Raw genomic sequence first — 19509 nt, forward strand, 5'->3', positions numbered from 1 at the left:
TTACACCGCTTTATGGTATCACCAACTTTATAGTCATTCTGCTTGGCATCAATACTTCAACACAGGAGTAAAAGACGGAGCAATTCAGACACGGTGAAAGGAACTCTATGCAAAGCGAGTCACTTTTTACAGGTAATTGCATGCAGTTTTCTATCTGTTGTTTATGGCTGACCTGCCTCCAGTCAGACTCCTAACGTGTGAACTCGCGTAACCGTTAACGGCTCACCATTTAGACCGAGAAACTCAGCTAGAGAGACATGTGGGAAGATATTTCACAATGTAGCTCAAATCTGATTAGAGCAGCAATCTAATCAGCCATGAATTCATCTGTGAAGACAAGCAAGCAAAGAGAAAATCACCGCAGAGAATTCGGTGTAATTATCAAAAAATCTCACAGTGGTACATTAAAATTCTAATTACGACATATTATCTTAATTGCTAAGGAGATGCAAATCAAAACAAGGTTAGCGCTGCTCCCTTAACATACAGGAGAACATGTGGTGGGAACCCTCTTCAGCATTCACAGAATCAGCTTGACTTGTTCGACATGAGAGGCTGTCATTTTGTAACGCTTCTCCCTCTTTGGGGGCGATAATCCTCGCTGAGAGCACGCAGGCGCAATCGTGCAACAATAACAAAGAACAAACATCTAATTGCCTCGCAAATCATTTCCTTTTATTGTATTAAACAAAATGTAAGTGAAAGATGCTCAAAAGGCCCCTAATTTTGTCGTCCAGAGAACTAGGAAGGCTTCCCAAATGAAATTTTTTTCACATTTTCGTGCTTGGCCAACAATGCTGCTGTAAATGTATTCATGTACAGAATAAATCAAATACTGGAAAGGAGGAAAAAGTTCTCAAGAAACTGCAACTCCCTGGCTACACAACAAATTGTATGCCATAAATTGTATCTGACAGGTGCACACTGTAACTCTGCCGACATAAGACAGGCGGATGACAGCAGGCACAAGGGGTAATGGTGACAGGAGAGAACATGCCATTCTACAGATTTATGAGAGGGCCAGACCGAGGCCATCTATCAGTGGAGTCAATTGGCATCTAACATGGATAAGAAATGTTCAAATGAGGCTTTGGAGGGTTACAAAGATGACAACCTAAACTAAAATGTTGAAGTGTGCTGAGATATACAATATGATGCCAGCATCAAAGGGGGATCTCATTGTGCCTTGCGAAAGTATCCATAATCCTTGCAGCTTTCCTCTCTTTTTCACATTACAATCAAAGACTTGAATGCATTTTATTGGGGTTTCATGTAAGAGACCAACACAAAAAAAAAGCAGATTGAAAAGTGGAGGCAAAGCGATACATGGTTTTAAAAATGTTTTACGCATAGAACATTTTATTCGTAAAATAAAATGACGCATCGAGAAGCCGTCTTATTAGTAGATTCGTTCTGTGTGTAATTTAATCTCAGTACAAACGCAGCTGTTCAGCGAAGGTCTCGGAGGTTTGTTAGAGAATATTAGCAAACAACTGCATCACCCAGACCAAAGAGCACAGCAAGACAGGTCAGGGATAGAGCTGTGGAAACATTTAAAGCAGAGTTAGGTTATAAAACAACGTCCAAGGTGTTGAGCATTTTATGGAGCAGTGTTCCCTCCAAAAATGAAAACAACTGTAAACACATTTGGTTAGCCATGGCCACCTACCTAAGCTAAACGGAAACGCACATGCGGGTCAAATTCCTTGGGAAGACGAAGTTTAATATGGACAATCCTGAAAAAACCCTTTGGACCCCAACGTCACAAAATCACTGCCAAATAATCGCGGAGCTGAGTAGCATTATTTCAGACTTTTGACCAAATCAAACAAGTTTGATTTGTTTGATTTAGTCACACGTCACACCACTGTTCTCTGTTTGCTCTCACTTATAGGGCTTGAAATCTACAAGCACTGACATATACATCAGAGAGAACTTTCACATCCACATGACTCTGGAATAGCTTGAGGTCGGTGTTCAGCTTTTTAAAAACTAAAAACAAATCTTTTTAAAATTGCGTTTAATCAACTATTCGATGTACTTTTCTATATTTTGTGTACAGCACTTTGTTATCTAGATGCATGGAAAGGTTCTACATAAATAAAGCTTTACTTACTATCTAAACAAACAGAGAGCTGTAGCTGTAAATGCAGTGAAAGGTGGTTCAAAAGGTATTGCAGTTTTTAGTACAATTTGATTAATTTCATTTAGGGGTAGCAGAGCAAAAGGAGCTGAATACAAATGCATGCTGCAAACTTAAAAAAAACAAAGGTAATGTTTCTTCTGTTTACTATTTAAGCACTGATGTCACATAAGATACATCAAAGTTTGTCATTTTAATGTGGCAAAACCTGAAAAAATACAACTGGTAAAAATATTTCATAAAATAGCTGTGAGCACGGTGCTTTCTTTTAATTTGAGTGGCTGTGCTTTGACTTCTCTCGAAGTTTTCACTCTATAATAATTACAGTAATCAAGAGCTTTAACTAGCTGTAGTTATTTCTGAGCGCTCAAATTCTTGACAGAAAATAAAGTGGGGGTTAAGGCGCGCTTTCGCTGAAATATATTGGAGTTTCTCTTCCATTTGGCTTCGGGGGATGGCGGTTACCCCTTCTGTAAATTGAGTTTCTTGTTCTCACTTTCTCCTCGCACACAGTACAAACACTTTCACAGACGCACACAGCCCTGCCCTCGCTGGACAGGAATGAATGGAGACCCCAGGAGTTCCCTTTGGCCCCGGCCCTGGGAGTGTATAGCAGAACCGACAGCTCTGATCGCTCCTGAGAAAGCAAAAGCTGCTCGGGGATCGCTTTACAATTCTCAGGGGCTCGAATAACCTGATCTTGAGCTGATCCTGAGCTCTGATCCTTTTTGGTATTGGGTTAGGAACGTGTGAAGGGGCCTGTTGAATGAGCTCGCTGGATATCAACATCCTCACTCCGTGTTGCTCCGTTGCGGCAGATTGTTTGACTTGATTAGTCTCTGCCCAAGTGTTAGACTACCCAACGCCGGGCCCTCCAGACACCAGTATCAGTGTGTCCGAGAGGAAAAGTGTTTTACCAGGTCTCGAGGTGGAGCCCATTACCCTGAGTGAAAGCACTGTAAGTTAATAGGATTTGCTCGCGATCAAGAGACTGAGCTATTTCCTGAGGCTGTTACAGGCCAAAGCACAAAAATAAATGTTCCTTTATTCAACCCTATTAAGCTTCTACCTCCCCCCCAAAAAAATACTCCCTACCACCAACCACCCTAACCCCACCCCTACTTTTTTCTCCTTGTTGGGGTATCTGTTTTTTGGGGGACGGTTTGTCCGTTGTTGTTGCAGGAGGTTGTGCCTTCCCTCTACTCTCTCTCTTTCTTTTCTAACAAGCAGCAAGCAAAAGCGAAAGGTTGGCACTTTTTCTCTAAAGGAGCCATTTGTTCAGGTGAAAATGAAACTTGCATGGTAAGCAGAGTGAGGCTTGCTTTTGGACAGGGGCAGAGGGGATTCCAGATTAATCACAGGACTATACACCATGCAGATATTCATTGAGGAGGAGTAATTGCTAAGGGGCTTTATGTAATGTATTCTCCCCATGAGGTAAAACCTTGTAGGAGTGAGGAAGGATAATAGCGTAAGAGGATCATATAAAAATGTTTGCTGCTCCAACCTTTCGCTCCGAGCTTAACCCTGACCTCGGATAGTAATTACAGAGTTACAGAGTTAATTGCCGACTGATCTGAGGAAGAAGATCCGTCCTGTTCTACTGCGATGTCAACTGGGCTTAAATGTAGAGGCATAGAGCATAGATATCTCTGATTTTTCATTGCTACAGCAGAGTTTCTGAATTCTTTGAATTTCCCTGTTTAAATAAAGAATATGACTTGTAATTACTTTTTTACACACACGAGAAAACAAGCTAGGGTTACTGGTTTCAGGTGTAGAGGTAGTTAAACCCAAAACTATTTGTGCTCCGCGCGACTCAAGTCTATATGTATAGTACTTTTCAGCAGCAAAGCAGTTCAAAGTGTTTTACTTAATAAAAACATAACACAACAAACAAACAAACAAAAAGAAACATTACATTAGAATGGCAAAATAAAGACAAGTAATAACAAGTTGCAATCCAGAACAGAATTAATCAATGTTCAAGATATTAGGAATCAAAAGTATCTCTAAACTAATGGGTTTTTCAGCCTTGATTTAAAAGGAACTCAGTGTTTCAGCAGTAATGTAGTTTTCTGGAAGTTTGTCCCATATTAGTGGAGAATTTAAATTGAATGCTGCTTCTCCATGTTTGGCTTTCACTCTGGGGAAGCAGAGCTGATTTGAACCAGAAGACCTGAGGGGTCTGGAAGATCAGGTCTTTAATGTGTTTTTGGTCCTAAGCCATCCAGTGATTTATAAAGTAATAAAAGTATTTTGAAGTCCATACTCTAAACTACAGGGAAGCAGCGTTCAGGATCAGCTGTGGCTGTCATTTTAAACAGACGTGAAAAGACACTGCAACAGGTCTTAAACCTACTTTTATTAAACTAAGACGTTTCTTTTGGGATATGAGAAAGTTCTCTGTAAAGATATTAAAAACAAAGTATCAATAGTTAAAAACAACCAAAATTATGCACACCCTTCTTAGTAGTCAATGGAGAAATCTTGATATTAGAGCAATTAAACTTGCTTTTCGTGTCTATATCCTTCAAGGACAAACAGGTGCACACCATGGATGGATGGGTTTTACGTTATGGACAGGTGTAGAGGTTAATTTCAGACGATTAAAATATATGTTTGAAAGAAGGTATGGCTCGACAAATCTGTAACGAGCTGGTGCGAATTATAACTTCCGGCCCTGCTGACGCTGACACAGACCCGCATCCTTTGGTGAGCACGACAGGCTGCAGCCCCAGACAGAAAAAGCACATTACACTACATAATAAGGCTCGATTTCCTCTGGATTTGTTTAAACCCTAAAGAAAGAATGAAACTGGTGTGTTTCACAGTAGATCTAAGTGCCGCTCACTCAGGAAACCTGAATGTCTTCAGTGAGTCAAATAGTTAAGTTGAGCCGGAGCTGCCATAAACCCGGTGGGAGAGCTTGGAATAATCTAGGCGATGTTAATGATGCAATTTATATGTGAGGGGACCGGTGTTTGGCAGGCTGTTTCCGTCTGAACGGGCTGCACAACCCAGCGAGCTCCCAGCACCCCCCGCTAGATGGAGGGGGTGGAGTAGGAGGAGGATGTCAGAGCCCATGTGAAAAGAGGGAGCGAGCGAAGCACTGATAAGAGCCATTACTATTAGTGTCTGTCTGTCACCTGCTGTGCGTCATCCAGCCTGCTCTCTCTCCACATGCGCCCCATCCCTGTCGCTCCATCCCCGATCCGTTTTCCTGAGGCACATCACTTCAAATTTGCACTCACCTACACATTTTTCCATCCTGTCAAGGATATACTCGGCTGGCTCGACAACTGAGCCGGGCTGAACTTTGAAAACTCCTGCGAGCTCTGTTTCAAAACAGTTGTGAATTAGCGAAGGTGCAGACATCTGCCAGCATTTATTCAATAAACACAACAGAAATAGATGCAAACGAATTGGCAGAAGAGGGAAGAAAAAAAAAATACTCGACTCACAGAGAGTTTTTCATGTTTTTCCAGGCCAACACAAAGCCTAATTTGGTATTTCATTTATTGCTTGGCACAACTCTACAGCTCCTTAAACTTATGAACTCGGGAGAAATGAACAGTAATTGCAGGCTGTTCTTTATTTTCTTAAAACCTTTTTAAGCAAAATATTTAAAGCTGTTTTTCCTCAGTTGCTATGCAACACTTCAACCGCAAGAGTGGGAGCATGCTGAGAATGTGCCAAATAAATACTACTGCCACAGGCATTCTGCGGGGAAATATGAGAGAGGGGCATTATTCAATACTTTTATGAAAATGGAGGGCGGTCGTGTAAAATGCACAATCATTCGCTCATTCAGCCGTTACTTGACCTGTGTGAGAAGATAATCCCAGTGGTGATTTGTTTAATGAAACATTGTTTACAGTCTCAGACCAATCAACAGTACTCTGTGCACATAATTTACACATTTCTGAAGTTCCTGCCTTTAAAGGGAATAGCAAGCCTTGTCTGTAAAATCAAACTTATTTGGATACATTATGCCACCTAAAGAACAACATTTCATGCTCAGTTTTTATGTGGACTTTTCTAAATTTCCTGTTTTATCAAAGTAAAATTAGTCATTACTTTAAATGTATTTGCATTTTCCCCCTTTTTCCTATTTATTACAATGTTTTCACTTAAATTCATCCTTTAAATGTGCATGCTTGTATTCAGCAGGTGCAGCAATGACCCCAAGGAGTAAAACTTTCATCCCAAGATGGTCAATTGATTCTTAAATTTGGAAAAGATTAAAACAAGGCTGTGCTACCAGTTACCCCCATTGTCCATGTACCTGCAGCAGAGCAGTCAACACTAAAGGGCTCAATGTTGCGGCGCTGTATCACATTTTCTTCATTGACTTTTGTTTCAGTTTTTTCTTCATAGTTTCGAGTTCACTGGAGACCAACAGGTTGAGCATCCAGTGCTTCCAAACTTACATTAAGATATCAAGAGAAGTGTCTGTCATTTCGCCCCTTTGCCGTTTGGTATTTTTGAAGTTTTGGACATTAAATTCACATCGTTTCTTTGTGTATGAAATGTCGCTGTGGAACAGCTGAAAACAATTGTGAAAAATAAACTGATGTGCAGTTGTTCAAGATGCAACTACTTCCTTGTTGCATCTGTCTACAGATGCAACAGGTTTGTAGCACGTGAATATAATAAATGGGGTTGTTGATTGACAAATGGTATAAATTGCCTCAAACACATCAAAATTTGCTCATCAGGCATAATGTTTGCTAAAGCCAGCTGATCAGCACAGGTGTTCTGCCTCTTGTGATGTCATCAACCCAAGTCCTCACAAAGCAGAATTGATGCTGTATTTCTTCGATGTACTTATTAGAAATCCTACTGTTGTAGTCCATACTTCATCACTCAGCTATTCTTCTACATTTAAAGGGGAAACATATACACCACTAGACATTTTCTTTAAATACAGAATATTTAAGAGGCCATGCAGCATACTAACTGTCCTGCTTTAAACATCTTTCAGTAGTTTGACTAGTGAATGCTGCCAGATCTGTAGACTTCCCTTTTAACAAGTCCTGTCAGATTGCTCTCAAAGCTTGGGCTGGAGCCTGAGCAGCAGTACAAAAGCCACGTACGAAGCAGGAAACTCTTCGATACAGCCTTCCTTCCCGAGCCGGGAACCAAGGACTCAAAGCAAGGACGTGTTACAGGAGATATCACATTCAATTCCAGTGCCAGCCTGCGAGGCAAGATGATACAAGTTAGTGTGTCTGTCTCCCGAGCCCTCAATGTTAATCAACACCCTTTTCCAATGCATACTTATGAGTTACAATCTACTCCCCATGTCTTCCCCTTTGGCAGCTTGAATTAAGTCGCAAATTTGATGGCAAATTAACTTCAACAGGGATGTTGACGTGTCACCTATACGGCAAACTGTGTGTATTCTTGCTGGGGCAACAAAAATATCCTGCATCTGACAGGAAAATTAAATCAAGGTAATTATTTTGTGCAAAGAAACAAGGGGTGGAGGGGAGGGGTGCTGTAGGTCATGCCTGTCGGATGTTAATGACAAAAACCTTGCGTAATCGCTCAGTCAACCTTTATCGTCGGGATCACAGAGCTTGAGATTAAATGAGCGCTAGTATTAGCTGTGACATACAGTCACAATACAGTTGAGGTGGGGGGAACACATGCTCCGGCAGGGTGTGTAAAAGCGTGTGAGTGTGTAAAAGGGGAGGTGAATGTGGAACCAACTGAGATCTCCTCACTTCATCATTGAGTAAATGGCACCTCAGACATGAGCTGCGACTTCACAGCTGCCTCATGGCGGGTGACATTGAAGCCCACGCATGAACACACCGCTCATCAAAGCGAATGAGGCGTTCTTCGCTTCTGCTGCTTATGCCGAGGAAAAACAATGGCAACTAGTCCGCCCCCCCCTCGAGTGCATACTTGTGCACCTGGAATGTTTAGAGTGAGTGGAGATGAAAGGGACAAAAAAATCCATTTGGATTCATGCGTCTCTCACGACGAGCTCAACAGACTGTGACCTTTTCACTGCTTTTTAATGGGAGGGAAACAACAAGACACCGTTGCCATAAAACAGCTCAGGCTGGATGCCGACGGTGCTTCTGCAATTAGCCCGTCTTAAAACAAACAAAAGGGTTGTCCTTTTTTTATATTCATCCTTTCAAATATTTTCCAATATTTACCCAGCTTTGCCCATTGAGATCACGGAGACAAAACCAAGATAGCAAACAAAACGGAGCAATTACAAATATGAAGGGGAAATGGCGGCACTGGACTTTATGTAAAAGAACTGGGGCAAAGAGAGCTGACTGCTCTTTGTTTTGCATGTATGTCAAACTTATGCACCATTAAATAACTATGTTAACTTTTATAACTATCAAAGGATTGATAGTTCTAAAAATGATGCATGTAGAGAAAATAGCTTAAATTTATACCTTGAAATTGGCCTCTGTCGCTTTAATTAAAGAGACAGTCTTTCACACTCTCCACCTTCAGGATGTTGTTGATCTGGGAGGAGGAAGCTAATCTGGGAGGAGGAGTTTTGTGAAAATGGGCGGGGCTATATGAAAAGGGGGCGTGGCTTTGTGAGAGGAAGCATTCAGGCACCCCTGTATGGTTGCCATGGGAGAATCAAAGATTTCTCAAAAAAAAAAAAAGCCTGAAAGAATTAAAGCGACATTCCAGGTATGTGTTTGATGAAGGAATAATATAATAAAAAAATTATTTTACACAATACCTTCCCTTTTAAGTGTTTCAGAACATCTAACCAATTTAGATATTAATCAAAGTCTAAGGGAGAAAAAAAAATACAAACCTACCTACTTGTGTGAAAAAGCGATTGCCCCCTAAAACCTAATAACTGGCCTTAACTAGAGCCGTCTACTTGACTGTAACAGCAGACAAATACTTCACAGGGTTTATTCCTGTGGTTTGAAACTTTGATCCAGGTCACTGGATCAAGGTCTTAATCAGTTATTAGCGTGCTCATTTCCACGCTAATAATGAGCACGCTATTGTAGCGCAGAAATTGCGCTTCAATTTCTGCTTGGATAAACTCTCTTAATTTGATAAAAAAAAAACTGAAATTTGAGAATGAGCCAGCATCAAGTTACTCAAACGTCCTCCAGGTCACTTCTAGACAAAGAAGATTTGTTCTAACGCAGATCATTAAGTGTGAGAGAAGAAAGAAAAAACAGAAAGTGGCAGAAAAATTATAAATGCCTCCTTTTAGCGTATATAAGCACATCCCTCTTGAACGGCGAGTCACACAGCGCGAACACAAAAGCTCCACTCTTTCTCCTTAACTGTCCTCTTTTTCTTTAAGTGGTACCAGACGTAGGCATTTCTTCATTCAGCTCATTCAAACTGAGGCAACTTGCCATTCTTTATTTTTTTAACAAAACGAGCGGTAAAAGCCAAACATTAGGTCATGGAACATTTTCACCCAGAGAAATAAGTCACCGCCTTCAATGAGACATCAAAACCAGTTGGAGTATTCTCCTGCAAGAAAATATGAGCTGGTGAGGAACTTTCTCAAAGTCAAGTGGTGCTGTGGGACTTTTTCCCTGTTATTTGAATACGACTTTCAACAGTGTGGCGCACATGCGTTTCCAATTAGGAGCTCAGAGCCAACGACCAGAGCTGGGCCCCACTCAGCCGTTCCACGACTGACCAAGTCTCAGGAAATGTTAAACAGGCATCATAACCGTGACAGAGACAGCAGATTTTTCAAAAGCCTTTGCTCTCTAAACAATAATTAAGACATCACAGTGGACTGATTATGTAGACTGCAAAAAATGCAGAAACCTAAATAGAGGAGAGAGCGCATAATTAATCATACGTTTCTGTGACACATTTATAGCTGGGGCGCTTGCACAAAGCTATTTGTCTGTTTGGTAAATGCGCATGAAGCATGCTTAGAGTCAAAAGAAACAATATGTCAATGGTGTTGATTTGTGGGGACCCTAATGAGAGCGCATGGTTTACATGAGGCAGTCAGAGCAGGATTCACTTCACTCACAGCAGCAATAACTCCCCGTGAGCCTGTCTCTGCTCAGACTTCAATCTCCAGGCCCTTAGGAGCTGTTGGAGGACTTTGATGTTCTGTCTAAATGAATCGACTGTGCTTCTTGATACAGCCCCTCCCGTCAACTAGCCCCCCCCCCCCCACCCACCAATTCTGTCACCTGTGATAAACACCACGAGTGCTCAGAAGTACCAAAATTTGGATCACATGCTCAGAAAAGCCACATTTTCTTCTCCTCCTCCCTCCAGCTTTGTAAATAACTGGGGGAAAAAAAATATATGATTGTTGTTTTCCACTGCGCTCTATCTGAATCCAGACCTTTTGATGTGTGTGGCTGCATTTGAGCAGGCAACACCAGGCTGGTTTTTGTTACCTTACAGCCCTGCAACGTTCAGTAAGTAAGCCTTTATGTAGGATGGCCCCACAGGGCATGGTGTTTGTTAGAGCCAGGGCAAAGGCAACAACCTCCGATTCCCTCCTCCCCCCTCCCCACTTTCTATCATACTGGAACACTTTCTTACAAAGAATCAGAGCCAGAGAGCTCTACGTGCATGTGGGTTCACTGACTTGATCGAAACAAGATCTAAGGCTTATTCAGGAGCACTTGTGTGCAGCAAGGAATGTGGACATGTAATAATGAATCTGCTTTGAGAGAGCCATGCAATGTCACAGATGCTAACTTGAACATGCATAAGGGCATGAATGGCAAAAAAAAAGTATAATTCTAGCCTTAATAGAGGACAAAACTAAAGTTGTTGTTGAAGTTGTTGAAATGATTGAAAATGAAAGTTTTTTGTTCAGAGACCAAACCATGAAAAAAAAAAAATGTTATGTCTGGCTACACTGAACCCACTATCCCCATGATGAAACATGGTGGAGGTAGCATCTTGCTTAATTTTAGATACTTCTAGTTGTTTTGAGTACAAAATATCTATATATCTTATCTGTAGGTTCTGCTAATCATAGTCATGATATGAACACTGACCTATTATTTTTTTTAATTTGGCCTACAGCTTTTTGTTTTTTTGGCACCTGAATTAACTCACTTCCACTAATTGCAAAATCTGTAACTTCTAAACTTTAATTTAGTTTTATGCAAAGTTTTTTTTTTTTTTTACTTGGATACTTTTGCAATATTTTGTTGGTAAAATTTTCACAAAATAGCCATTTGTTTGGCATTCTGACAAGTACTAGTTTTGGAACCACAGTTTCAGTTGGATCTGAAACTTAAACCAAAAAAAAAAATTTAAAATCGGAAAATTGACTCTTTATTTTGTTAAAGTGAGTGCACTCAGTCCTCAAGTCAAAAAAAAACAAAATATTGATGGGTAAAATAACAAAATACAGGTGTAAATGGAGAATATAATGTTATGCATATAATATATGTATGAATCCACGTCAAAACAACTGCATTTGTCAAGCAGTATTACATTTTTGTTCCTTGAAAAAGGTTTGGAAGATCAAAGATTTTCCCCTCTCAATTTTCTATTTCCTGGACATATCCAAACATTTTAATACATTCAATTAATTCAGTCAATTTTCAAATTGAGGGTCAGCAAAAAGAAATGAAAATAGCTCTTTTGAGGCTTTTCAAAGAACAGAAACTAATTCTTTCTTTCAAAACGTCTCAGTGTTCTACCCAGTAAAACACACTGAAGTTCAGGTTACAACGTGGCAACATGTGAAGAAGCTCAAAGGCTATGAACGCTTCTGTAAGGACCTGTATCCCTTCTAAGCTTCCTCTTGGTCAATTTTCATTTGCCCAAATCCAATCAGCATCGATTCTGCATTTTCCGCAAGCTGAGGTAAAGGCTTTCCTTGAAATCTTAACTTGGATGAAACAGCAGTATTTAACCTATCACAGCCTCGGATGAGCTGGCTGGGTTTTTGAAGGGAAGTATGAGTTCTACAGGCGAAGGCATTGATCCTCCCACACCTTGGGTTTTTCCCAGCGTGTACAACGATTCCTGTGCAAAGCCTCTGAACACTTCTCTCCCTCCTCCAGCAGGTCGATGGTGAGCAAACCTGCCCCTGGATCGAGCATCTCATTTAGTCGCCGGGCCCCTTTGATGTGGATTCAGTGCTGCGGTGCATATCATTTGTGTTTGAAGGTTCAGCTTCCACAATACAGCGAGGGTTTGAAGTTTCACATATTGCAGGTGCTACAATGTGATAATCCGGGAGCTGGTTATGCATTATACATTTTTTTTTTTTTTCATAAAAGAACACTATAAACTCAAAGTGAAATGTGGAAAAAGTCAGCGCTTGAAGGTATATATTGACAGAAACAGCTTCTGAGACTTCGGGGTGCGGGACGAAAACACTCTTGTTATCTCGAGCTTTTCAGAATCAGCTCTACATCTTCACACAGAAGGGGGTAAATATCCAAATAAACAGAGTAGAATAACATTTGACTAGGGCCTGCTATGCCGTTATGAGACCAATTTAGTTCACTGAGCACTTCTCTCAGGGCACGGAGAGGAGAAGGGGCCATGACGGGTCCTTCTTAGTCTTCAAGGGCCGGCAATAAAAATCTCTTTTGCCATCTAATTTCACATGGGACTTGATCTGCAGCTCGGGGGCAATTCCTGCAGTGTGCGCTTAAATAAAAGATGAAACAATCATTGTCAACATCGATGTCTTAACAGGAAAAGATCACACCGAATATAATATATATGTCTTTTCAGTTGCTAGACAAATAGGGGAAGAAAATGGCTTCCTGCAGGAAAATTTAGCGATTATATTTCAAGAAGTTAAAAAAAAAAAGAGCTCAGCCTTGCATCAAGCAGGCAGAGGATTTAAAATGGGGGGAGGGTGGGAGTCGTTGCCCAGAGAGTAAAATCTCGTTGACATTTAACGTCTGTAAGAGACCGAGTTTTAAGCAAAGGCTTATGATCTTGATAATTAAAGAGTGTTTGTATGGAGGTGCACAGCTAGGCGTCTCTTTTTAAAAGATGTTTACTGTCTCTAAAGCGAAGAGATGGTGGCAGCCTCAGGGCCTGCCTACTTTCTTTTCCCCAGCTCTGTCTCTATCTTTTGATAAATACACACAAACACACACATGGGTATATATATGCAAACTCTGCACGCCGAACAAACACGCTCGGAAAAAAATAAATAAAATAAAAAAAAAAATTAAAAAAAACACACGCACACGTACACACACGCACAGACAAGAAAGACTTGCTGCTTTTCACAGGCATCAGCCTCTCAATTAGCTTCTGAACTCATTTCTCCCTCCTTGGAAGGGAATTATTTTTCAGCTGGATGCCTTTTCTTTGTTTACTGTGAGCAGACCCGAGCCTTATCAGCAGCTAATCACTGCATGTCAAATTCAAAGACTTGCTGCAGTCACTTTAGAGAGAAAGAGGAATTAGTGAATAATCTTTTAAAGTTCAGATTGTCATTTTAGATTTGAACAATCACCAATTTCTTTTAGATGCACAAATCTGTCTAACAGCCAGGGAGAAGATCAGCGTTTGTTGGATATAATTTGTTGTGACACGTTAATTGCATCTACTTGTAATTCTCTCTAATTGATGCTTGATATGTCTCAGGAAATTAGGCCAACTAGATAACACTGTAAATATTATTAATCCTCCCCGCCTTTCCCTTTTCCGTGGCAGGTCTGATGAATTCGCAACAGCCATAGCTGTAATGTGTCAATGTGCCGCACAGCTATGCTGTGTATTCCCAGGGCTGCCGGGCCGACAAATCTAAGGTTACAGCCGTACCACTGTATATTCAAAACACATTCAGGCACACTGCAGAGAGCCAAAGATGACTAACCTGAGCGATTTTCACTGAGTTCTGGGTAGAGCCACCGGCGTGGTATTCAACTTTGTTTCTCTTGACAATTTCTTCAAACCTGAAATAAGAGCAGACCTGTCAGTCAATGTGAAGTTTAGGCTTATTTGTCCAAGATCCCAATGTCATTAATATGCAGGATAATGAAAATATGCGGCTGCATCTGTCATAGGATGCTCCCTTGACCCAGTGCAGGTGGGAGACAGAAGGAGTCTAACTGAAATACCATGAACTAAGCTGGAGAGCTCCTTCAATGACAGACTGCTGCATCCTAAGTGCACAAAGGAGTATTACCGCAGACCATTCCTCCAAGCAGCTGTAACACCGCTGCTCCCAACAGGTTCCTGCTCCCAACAGCTTCCTGTTGGTATTTACTCATATCTGTTGCTTGTACAGTTTTATTCACACTTCTGGTAAAAAACACTACAAAAACACAAAATCTTAAGTGTTTGTGACTTAGTACACTTAAAATAAAACAAAACTAACCTACAAGAAACTTTTTGGCACAATATAGGAGCTTGTTTTAAGTCAATAATTTCTTAATATTGATGAAAAAGTGCTAGTTACAAGTGAAGTGGCAGGTTACAAGACATTCTTCTCAATCTTAAAATGCCTTGTTCCACTGACAGATTATGTCATTTATAACTAGTACTTTTTAATCAATATTAAGGAATTATTGACTTAAAACAAGTTAATACTTTATGCTGAAAAGTTAGTGTTGCCTTATTTTAAGTGTACTAAGATATTTTCACTGGAACTAGACCAAAAGTACTTGCTGATATTGTGTTTTTTGCAGTGTAGTGTGTTATTTTTTTAATACACATGCACATTTTGTATTTGTTTTTTTTTTATTTTCCTACTCTGTTGCACCTTTATTTGGAATGAAGCATGTTAGATTTTAATAAAAATAACTGCACAAATTTTGTACTTTTACCCTTGCATTTTACCTATTTTACTTTTACCTAGCATTTTATTCTCAATCCTGTTATTTTATTTGTCTTTATCTTTGTGTGAATGTCACTTTCCTGCTGCTACATCCAAACTTTCCCACAATGGGACAATAAAAGGACACCTCTATTCTATTTCTTTTAGTTCTATGAGGCAAAAGATTTCAACCCCACTGAACGTTTTTACATTTCTTTCATGACACAAACACCAACTTAAACATATTTATTGAGATCTGTGACAGACAAACCAAGGTTGAGAATAATTGTGCAGCGGAAGGACTTATTTTTAATGGGGTTTTCTTTATAACACCTTTTACTCTGTTACTCCTTACTAAACTCTAGAGCACAATTTCTAAAGTGGGGTAAACAATAAACCAGGCTTTGAAGACCTCAAAGGTCGCTTGAAAATGTAGTTAGCCTCAAATGCAAAACTACAAGAACATTAGCTAAACTAATCGACTGGACAAAGACAGTAATGACCAGAAAATCAACCAGGAAGAGCTGCAAAAATCAACGGCTCAACTATAACTAATGCACTCCACAAAGCTGGTCTTTGTGGAAGAGCGGCACGAAGGCCAAAAAACCTAACTTGAACCATTAGACTTTATGCAAAATGCTATGTATTGCAGAAACCACATGCCTCTAGGCCACCTATAACTTTAAAAACACCTGTGCTGTGGTTATAAAACAGCTTTCTCAATAATTATCACATTACAAGACGCGTAGGTGTGACTTGATAAGAGCTACTAATTAGTCACCTGCAAGTTACTGGAAAAGGCTTAAAAACATATAAAGAGCAACTGTAGTCTGTGAAAACTTTGTCAAGTTCATTTGTTTACACTAGCTGTGCACATGGCAATTCAAAGAATTACAAGAAATGATATCAAAATTAACATTAAAGACAAGATGGATAGATAGCATTTGACAGATAAAAAAGTAAAAAGAGGGCAACTGGGGTCAAAATGTCAGCCTGTATAAAGCAAAAGAAGAATCGTTCACACGTGGTTATAGTTAGCCATCCTGTATTAAATCAGGCTGAGCAGTAAAAGTTCAATGTAAGAAACACGATCTGCTTTCTTCAAAACAATACAACATGTAAAAGCAGCTATTAATCTTTAATAAGGCACAATGTGCTGCTGTTTCATAGGCTTTTGCTTTCAGGTCTATTAAATAAATAGCTTTTATAGTTTCTTTGCGTACATAACTAGGGAAAGTAGTTAGGGAGAGTCCACCTCTGACGAAATATTTTATGTCTAAACCATGTCAAAAAAAAGTTTAAAAGTGACAGTAACAGACTAAACAACAACAACAACAACAACAAAAGAAAACAGGCTCCATTACCCTGAGGAACGGGCGGAAAACGATCATGGGAGTTTTCCAACGCGAGGCACAGGAACACACTCTGGCCTGCAGAGAAACACTAAGAGAGTTTCCGTACATTTCGTTTCATCCCTTCGTAATGCCATTTCAGACATCAATAGCGATTGTGTTTCCGCGTAATGTGATGCAAAGCTCGGCTGCAAAGATAGATGCTTATTATCTATGAAGCTGGAATGTGTATATTTTCCACATCGTTCACACAAACAGGCTCCCAGAGGGCGAGCTACAGAAACGTGTCCACCCCACTAACATAATTGACCGAACTACAGTCAAGATGCTATGGCATGTTAGGAGGTGTCTGGCTTCCCCCCCCCCCACTCAACTTTGAATTCAAGTGTGTCTACACCAGGGGCAAAATAATGAAATGACATTAAAGTGAACCACTACATCTCCACTGGTGGCTGTGTAATTTCACTTTAAATAATTAGACTAAAAAAAAAAAATAAAAAAAAAGCTTCCTGTAGAGATGCTTGTGCGTATTCCCAGAACAGTTAGGTTGTGTTCCCAGGCATTTTAAGATTTAAAGATATTTTCAGGGATGCAGGATGTGAAGCGGAGCGCCTACATTTCATTCAGTGAAACATGCATCTGTTGTAAATATAGTTCAAAGACAAGTGTGATCTGTATGCAAAGTGTATCGTGGCTTACCAACATGCAGGAGTCAGAGAAGTTCAATACTCCTGGTTCAACCTGGTTTAACTAAGCATGGCCGAATTTTGAGCTGGTGTGAAAGTAACCTTTACTGGTTCAAAGAAAGTCTACAGATCATGTCTCAAGGCAACGAGTCTACCCAGGGCAGAGTGCTCTGAATAATATAAAATAAAAAAAATAAATAAAAAAAACTTTCCTTACAAGTGGAAAATATGCTAACCGGGAGGGGGGGAAATTGTTCCTGAGACACCTGTTTTGACTCCTTGACAAAAGAAGAATTTGAGCACTGTGGGTGTTTATAACATGAAGGGAGCCGAGGGACTCCAGACCCATTTCAAATAGACACACAGCTTCAGAGGATTTGAGGGTCTTTTTTTTTTTTTTTTCCCACTAGAACTATTTGCTCCACCTTTCAGTGCAGACAGCATGGGGCCCTGCTCTTGGAAGCCTCGAAAAATCCCATCCGAAAAGGAGCAGCTGCCTCGAGACCTTTACACCCTCAAACATCATGTGATCCCACAGTAGTGACACCGTAAACGGCCCCCATGGCCATTTAGGGGTAGAAAATCCCTTTCCATCTACTGCAGCCTGAGCCGACTACGCGATGGGAGGGAGCAGAGAGAAAGAAATTGTTTTGAACAAAATGTCCTCAGCTACTAACCTCAGCTTTTAAAAGCTGCCGGTGTCGTTCAATGGAGGAACAATTTCAACCATGCCACGCATTCCACTAATGTATGGTCAGTTTGTGTTATATAACAAGGGCAGTCCAGCCTACTGCCAGTTAAAAATGAGCCTGAGCCACATGTATAATGTACATTTTGTTTCTCATATCTTCCAATGTGAAATGAATTAAATGAAAGTGAATTAAAATACAGTGTATTGTAATATGCTGAGGGTTTTTCTTCCCAACAAAATCCTCGCCCCGACAGTTTAGTTCAACTGCAAAATAAATCGAAATAAATCGAAGCAAATTTCGCATGCCGATATTACAGCCCTCCATGCCAAAACATTATGTAAACAGCAGGTGGCCAACATGATAAAGCTCACAATGAATGGTGTAGAGATTGTGATGAAGGAAATAAAACGACAGAATTAGAAAAATGTAAGTTAATGATAATCATTAACATCATAGCAACACTCAGCAATAGAACTGTGATTGAAAGTTTTGGTGTTTCTGGTTATTCTCCTAAAATCATCCCCAAGGCAAGTGTGAACTGATTCATGGTTAAAAGACACATCCTGTGGAAGGTCTTTGTATGCTCAGAATAACTAGAACCCCAGTGAGAATAAATGGCTACAAGAAAATGGCTAATTGTCTAAAGTTGCTCAGAGATAGAGTGGATTAAATAAGACAACATTTTCCCAGAATGGTACGTACTAATGCCTAATCCACACAAAAAACATTGTACAGGAGATATATCCTTCAGCACTATCTCCAGACTTGATAAAACATACCATGTGTAGAACTTGCCACAAGTTAAAAGCTACTATATTTCTACATATTTACAGTTAGAGCAATAAAAAAACACCTTATAGTAACTGGAACTAAAAAGACCCGATGAGAACCTAAGTTTATTTTGCCATTGTGCACAAGGATGAAGAGGATAGCAAAGTGGGCTCAAAAAAAATCTCACTATAAAAACTGCAGTCAATGTTTTGGTGAGATTATGCAACTCAAAGAACAATTTCATTTATTTTAATGCGTCTCTGACATCTTTACCAGATGGGCCAATAAATGTGGAGGGTGCTGCAGGCTAAATCAGAGTCGTATCCCAATTAGAGTAATAAGTCTGCATAAAATATTTTTATTCAGAGGATTTTGCAGTGCAGCACCATGATTCTTCCTCAGCTTAACACATCTGTAACTGCAGGGCAGATCAAACAAGTTGGGATCATTGTGCTGTTTACATTCCTGGGGACGGAGCCCCCAACGTTGTTTCCCATCAAGGGAAATATGAGAGCTCCCAAAGTACTTTGAGTGTTCTCTGCTTTGAGTCACTCATGAGTTTCTTTTAACCCCCTCTTAAAAAAGAACAAGAAAAACAAGCCAAGTATATTATTTACATGAGGCAATAATTCAAGATTTGCTCCTCAAAGTCTCTTACGTGGAGGGCAAAGTGAGCCCATTTACCGACTCCCTCTTCATTCGCCTTTGATGTTAGCCTATCTCGATAAGACCAGATGAGTGCCCTAAAATCCCAGTCGAGTGATTTCGCAGGAAGAACAAGTCTCGGTTAATCAATGGTAAGATTGGATCTGGATTCTCCGGAGTGGTCTGCCTGAAAGTCCTCCCGAGTGTTTGAGTGCGCACCAGGGTAATTCGCTGTTAATGATCACCGCGGCACCCACTCTCCTACGCGCCGCCGTTCGTTCCCCATTTAATTGCCTCGTTCGCGTTTAAACAGCTTACAAATCACAAGGACAGGCAGGAAAACATGATCAAACGGCGACTATCGCTAATCAGGGGAGGACAAGAGGAAAGGTTAGGGGGGAAATGGGGGGCTTTTGGTGCTCTCCTTGGGGTATTAGGAAGGAGGTGGGTCGTACAGGAGCACTAAATT

The 19509-nt window shown here is 40.4% G+C and overlaps 2 protein-coding genes across 6 annotated transcripts in view; both read right to left on the reverse strand.

The window, feature by feature from the left end:
• LOC106959444 (histone acetyltransferase KAT6B-like) overlaps window positions 1-19509 on the reverse strand; it is a 192207-nt gene that overhangs the window by 160593 nt on the left and 12105 nt on the right. Inside the window, exon 2 of the mRNA XM_015052014.1 lies at window positions 8158-8164. The gene's annotated coding sequence lies outside the window, so the exon portion shown is untranslated. The remainder of the gene's footprint in view (window positions 1-8157; window positions 8165-19509) is intronic.
• The window catches only part of adkb (adenosine kinase b), a 179619-nt gene that overhangs the window by 146043 nt on the left and 14067 nt on the right, over window positions 1-19509 (reverse strand). For all 5 annotated transcript variants that reach the window (XR_001427353.1, XM_015052011.1, XM_015052008.1 and 2 more), the window contains one exon: window positions 13953-14031. Coding sequence is in view for 4 of the 5 variants with exons in the window: in XM_015052011.1 (XP_014907497.1) it covers window positions 13953-14031 (79 nt within the window). In the remaining variant the exon portion in view is untranslated. The remainder of the gene's footprint in view (window positions 1-13952; window positions 14032-19509) is intronic.

The sequence above is a fragment of the Poecilia latipinna genome, unplaced genomic scaffold, assembly GCF_001443285.1.
Source record: "Poecilia latipinna isolate Pla-1442-1.1 unplaced genomic scaffold, P_latipinna-1.0 Scaffold1080, whole genome shotgun sequence".
NCBI classification, from domain to species: domain Eukaryota; kingdom Metazoa; phylum Chordata; class Actinopteri; order Cyprinodontiformes; family Poeciliidae; genus Poecilia; species Poecilia latipinna.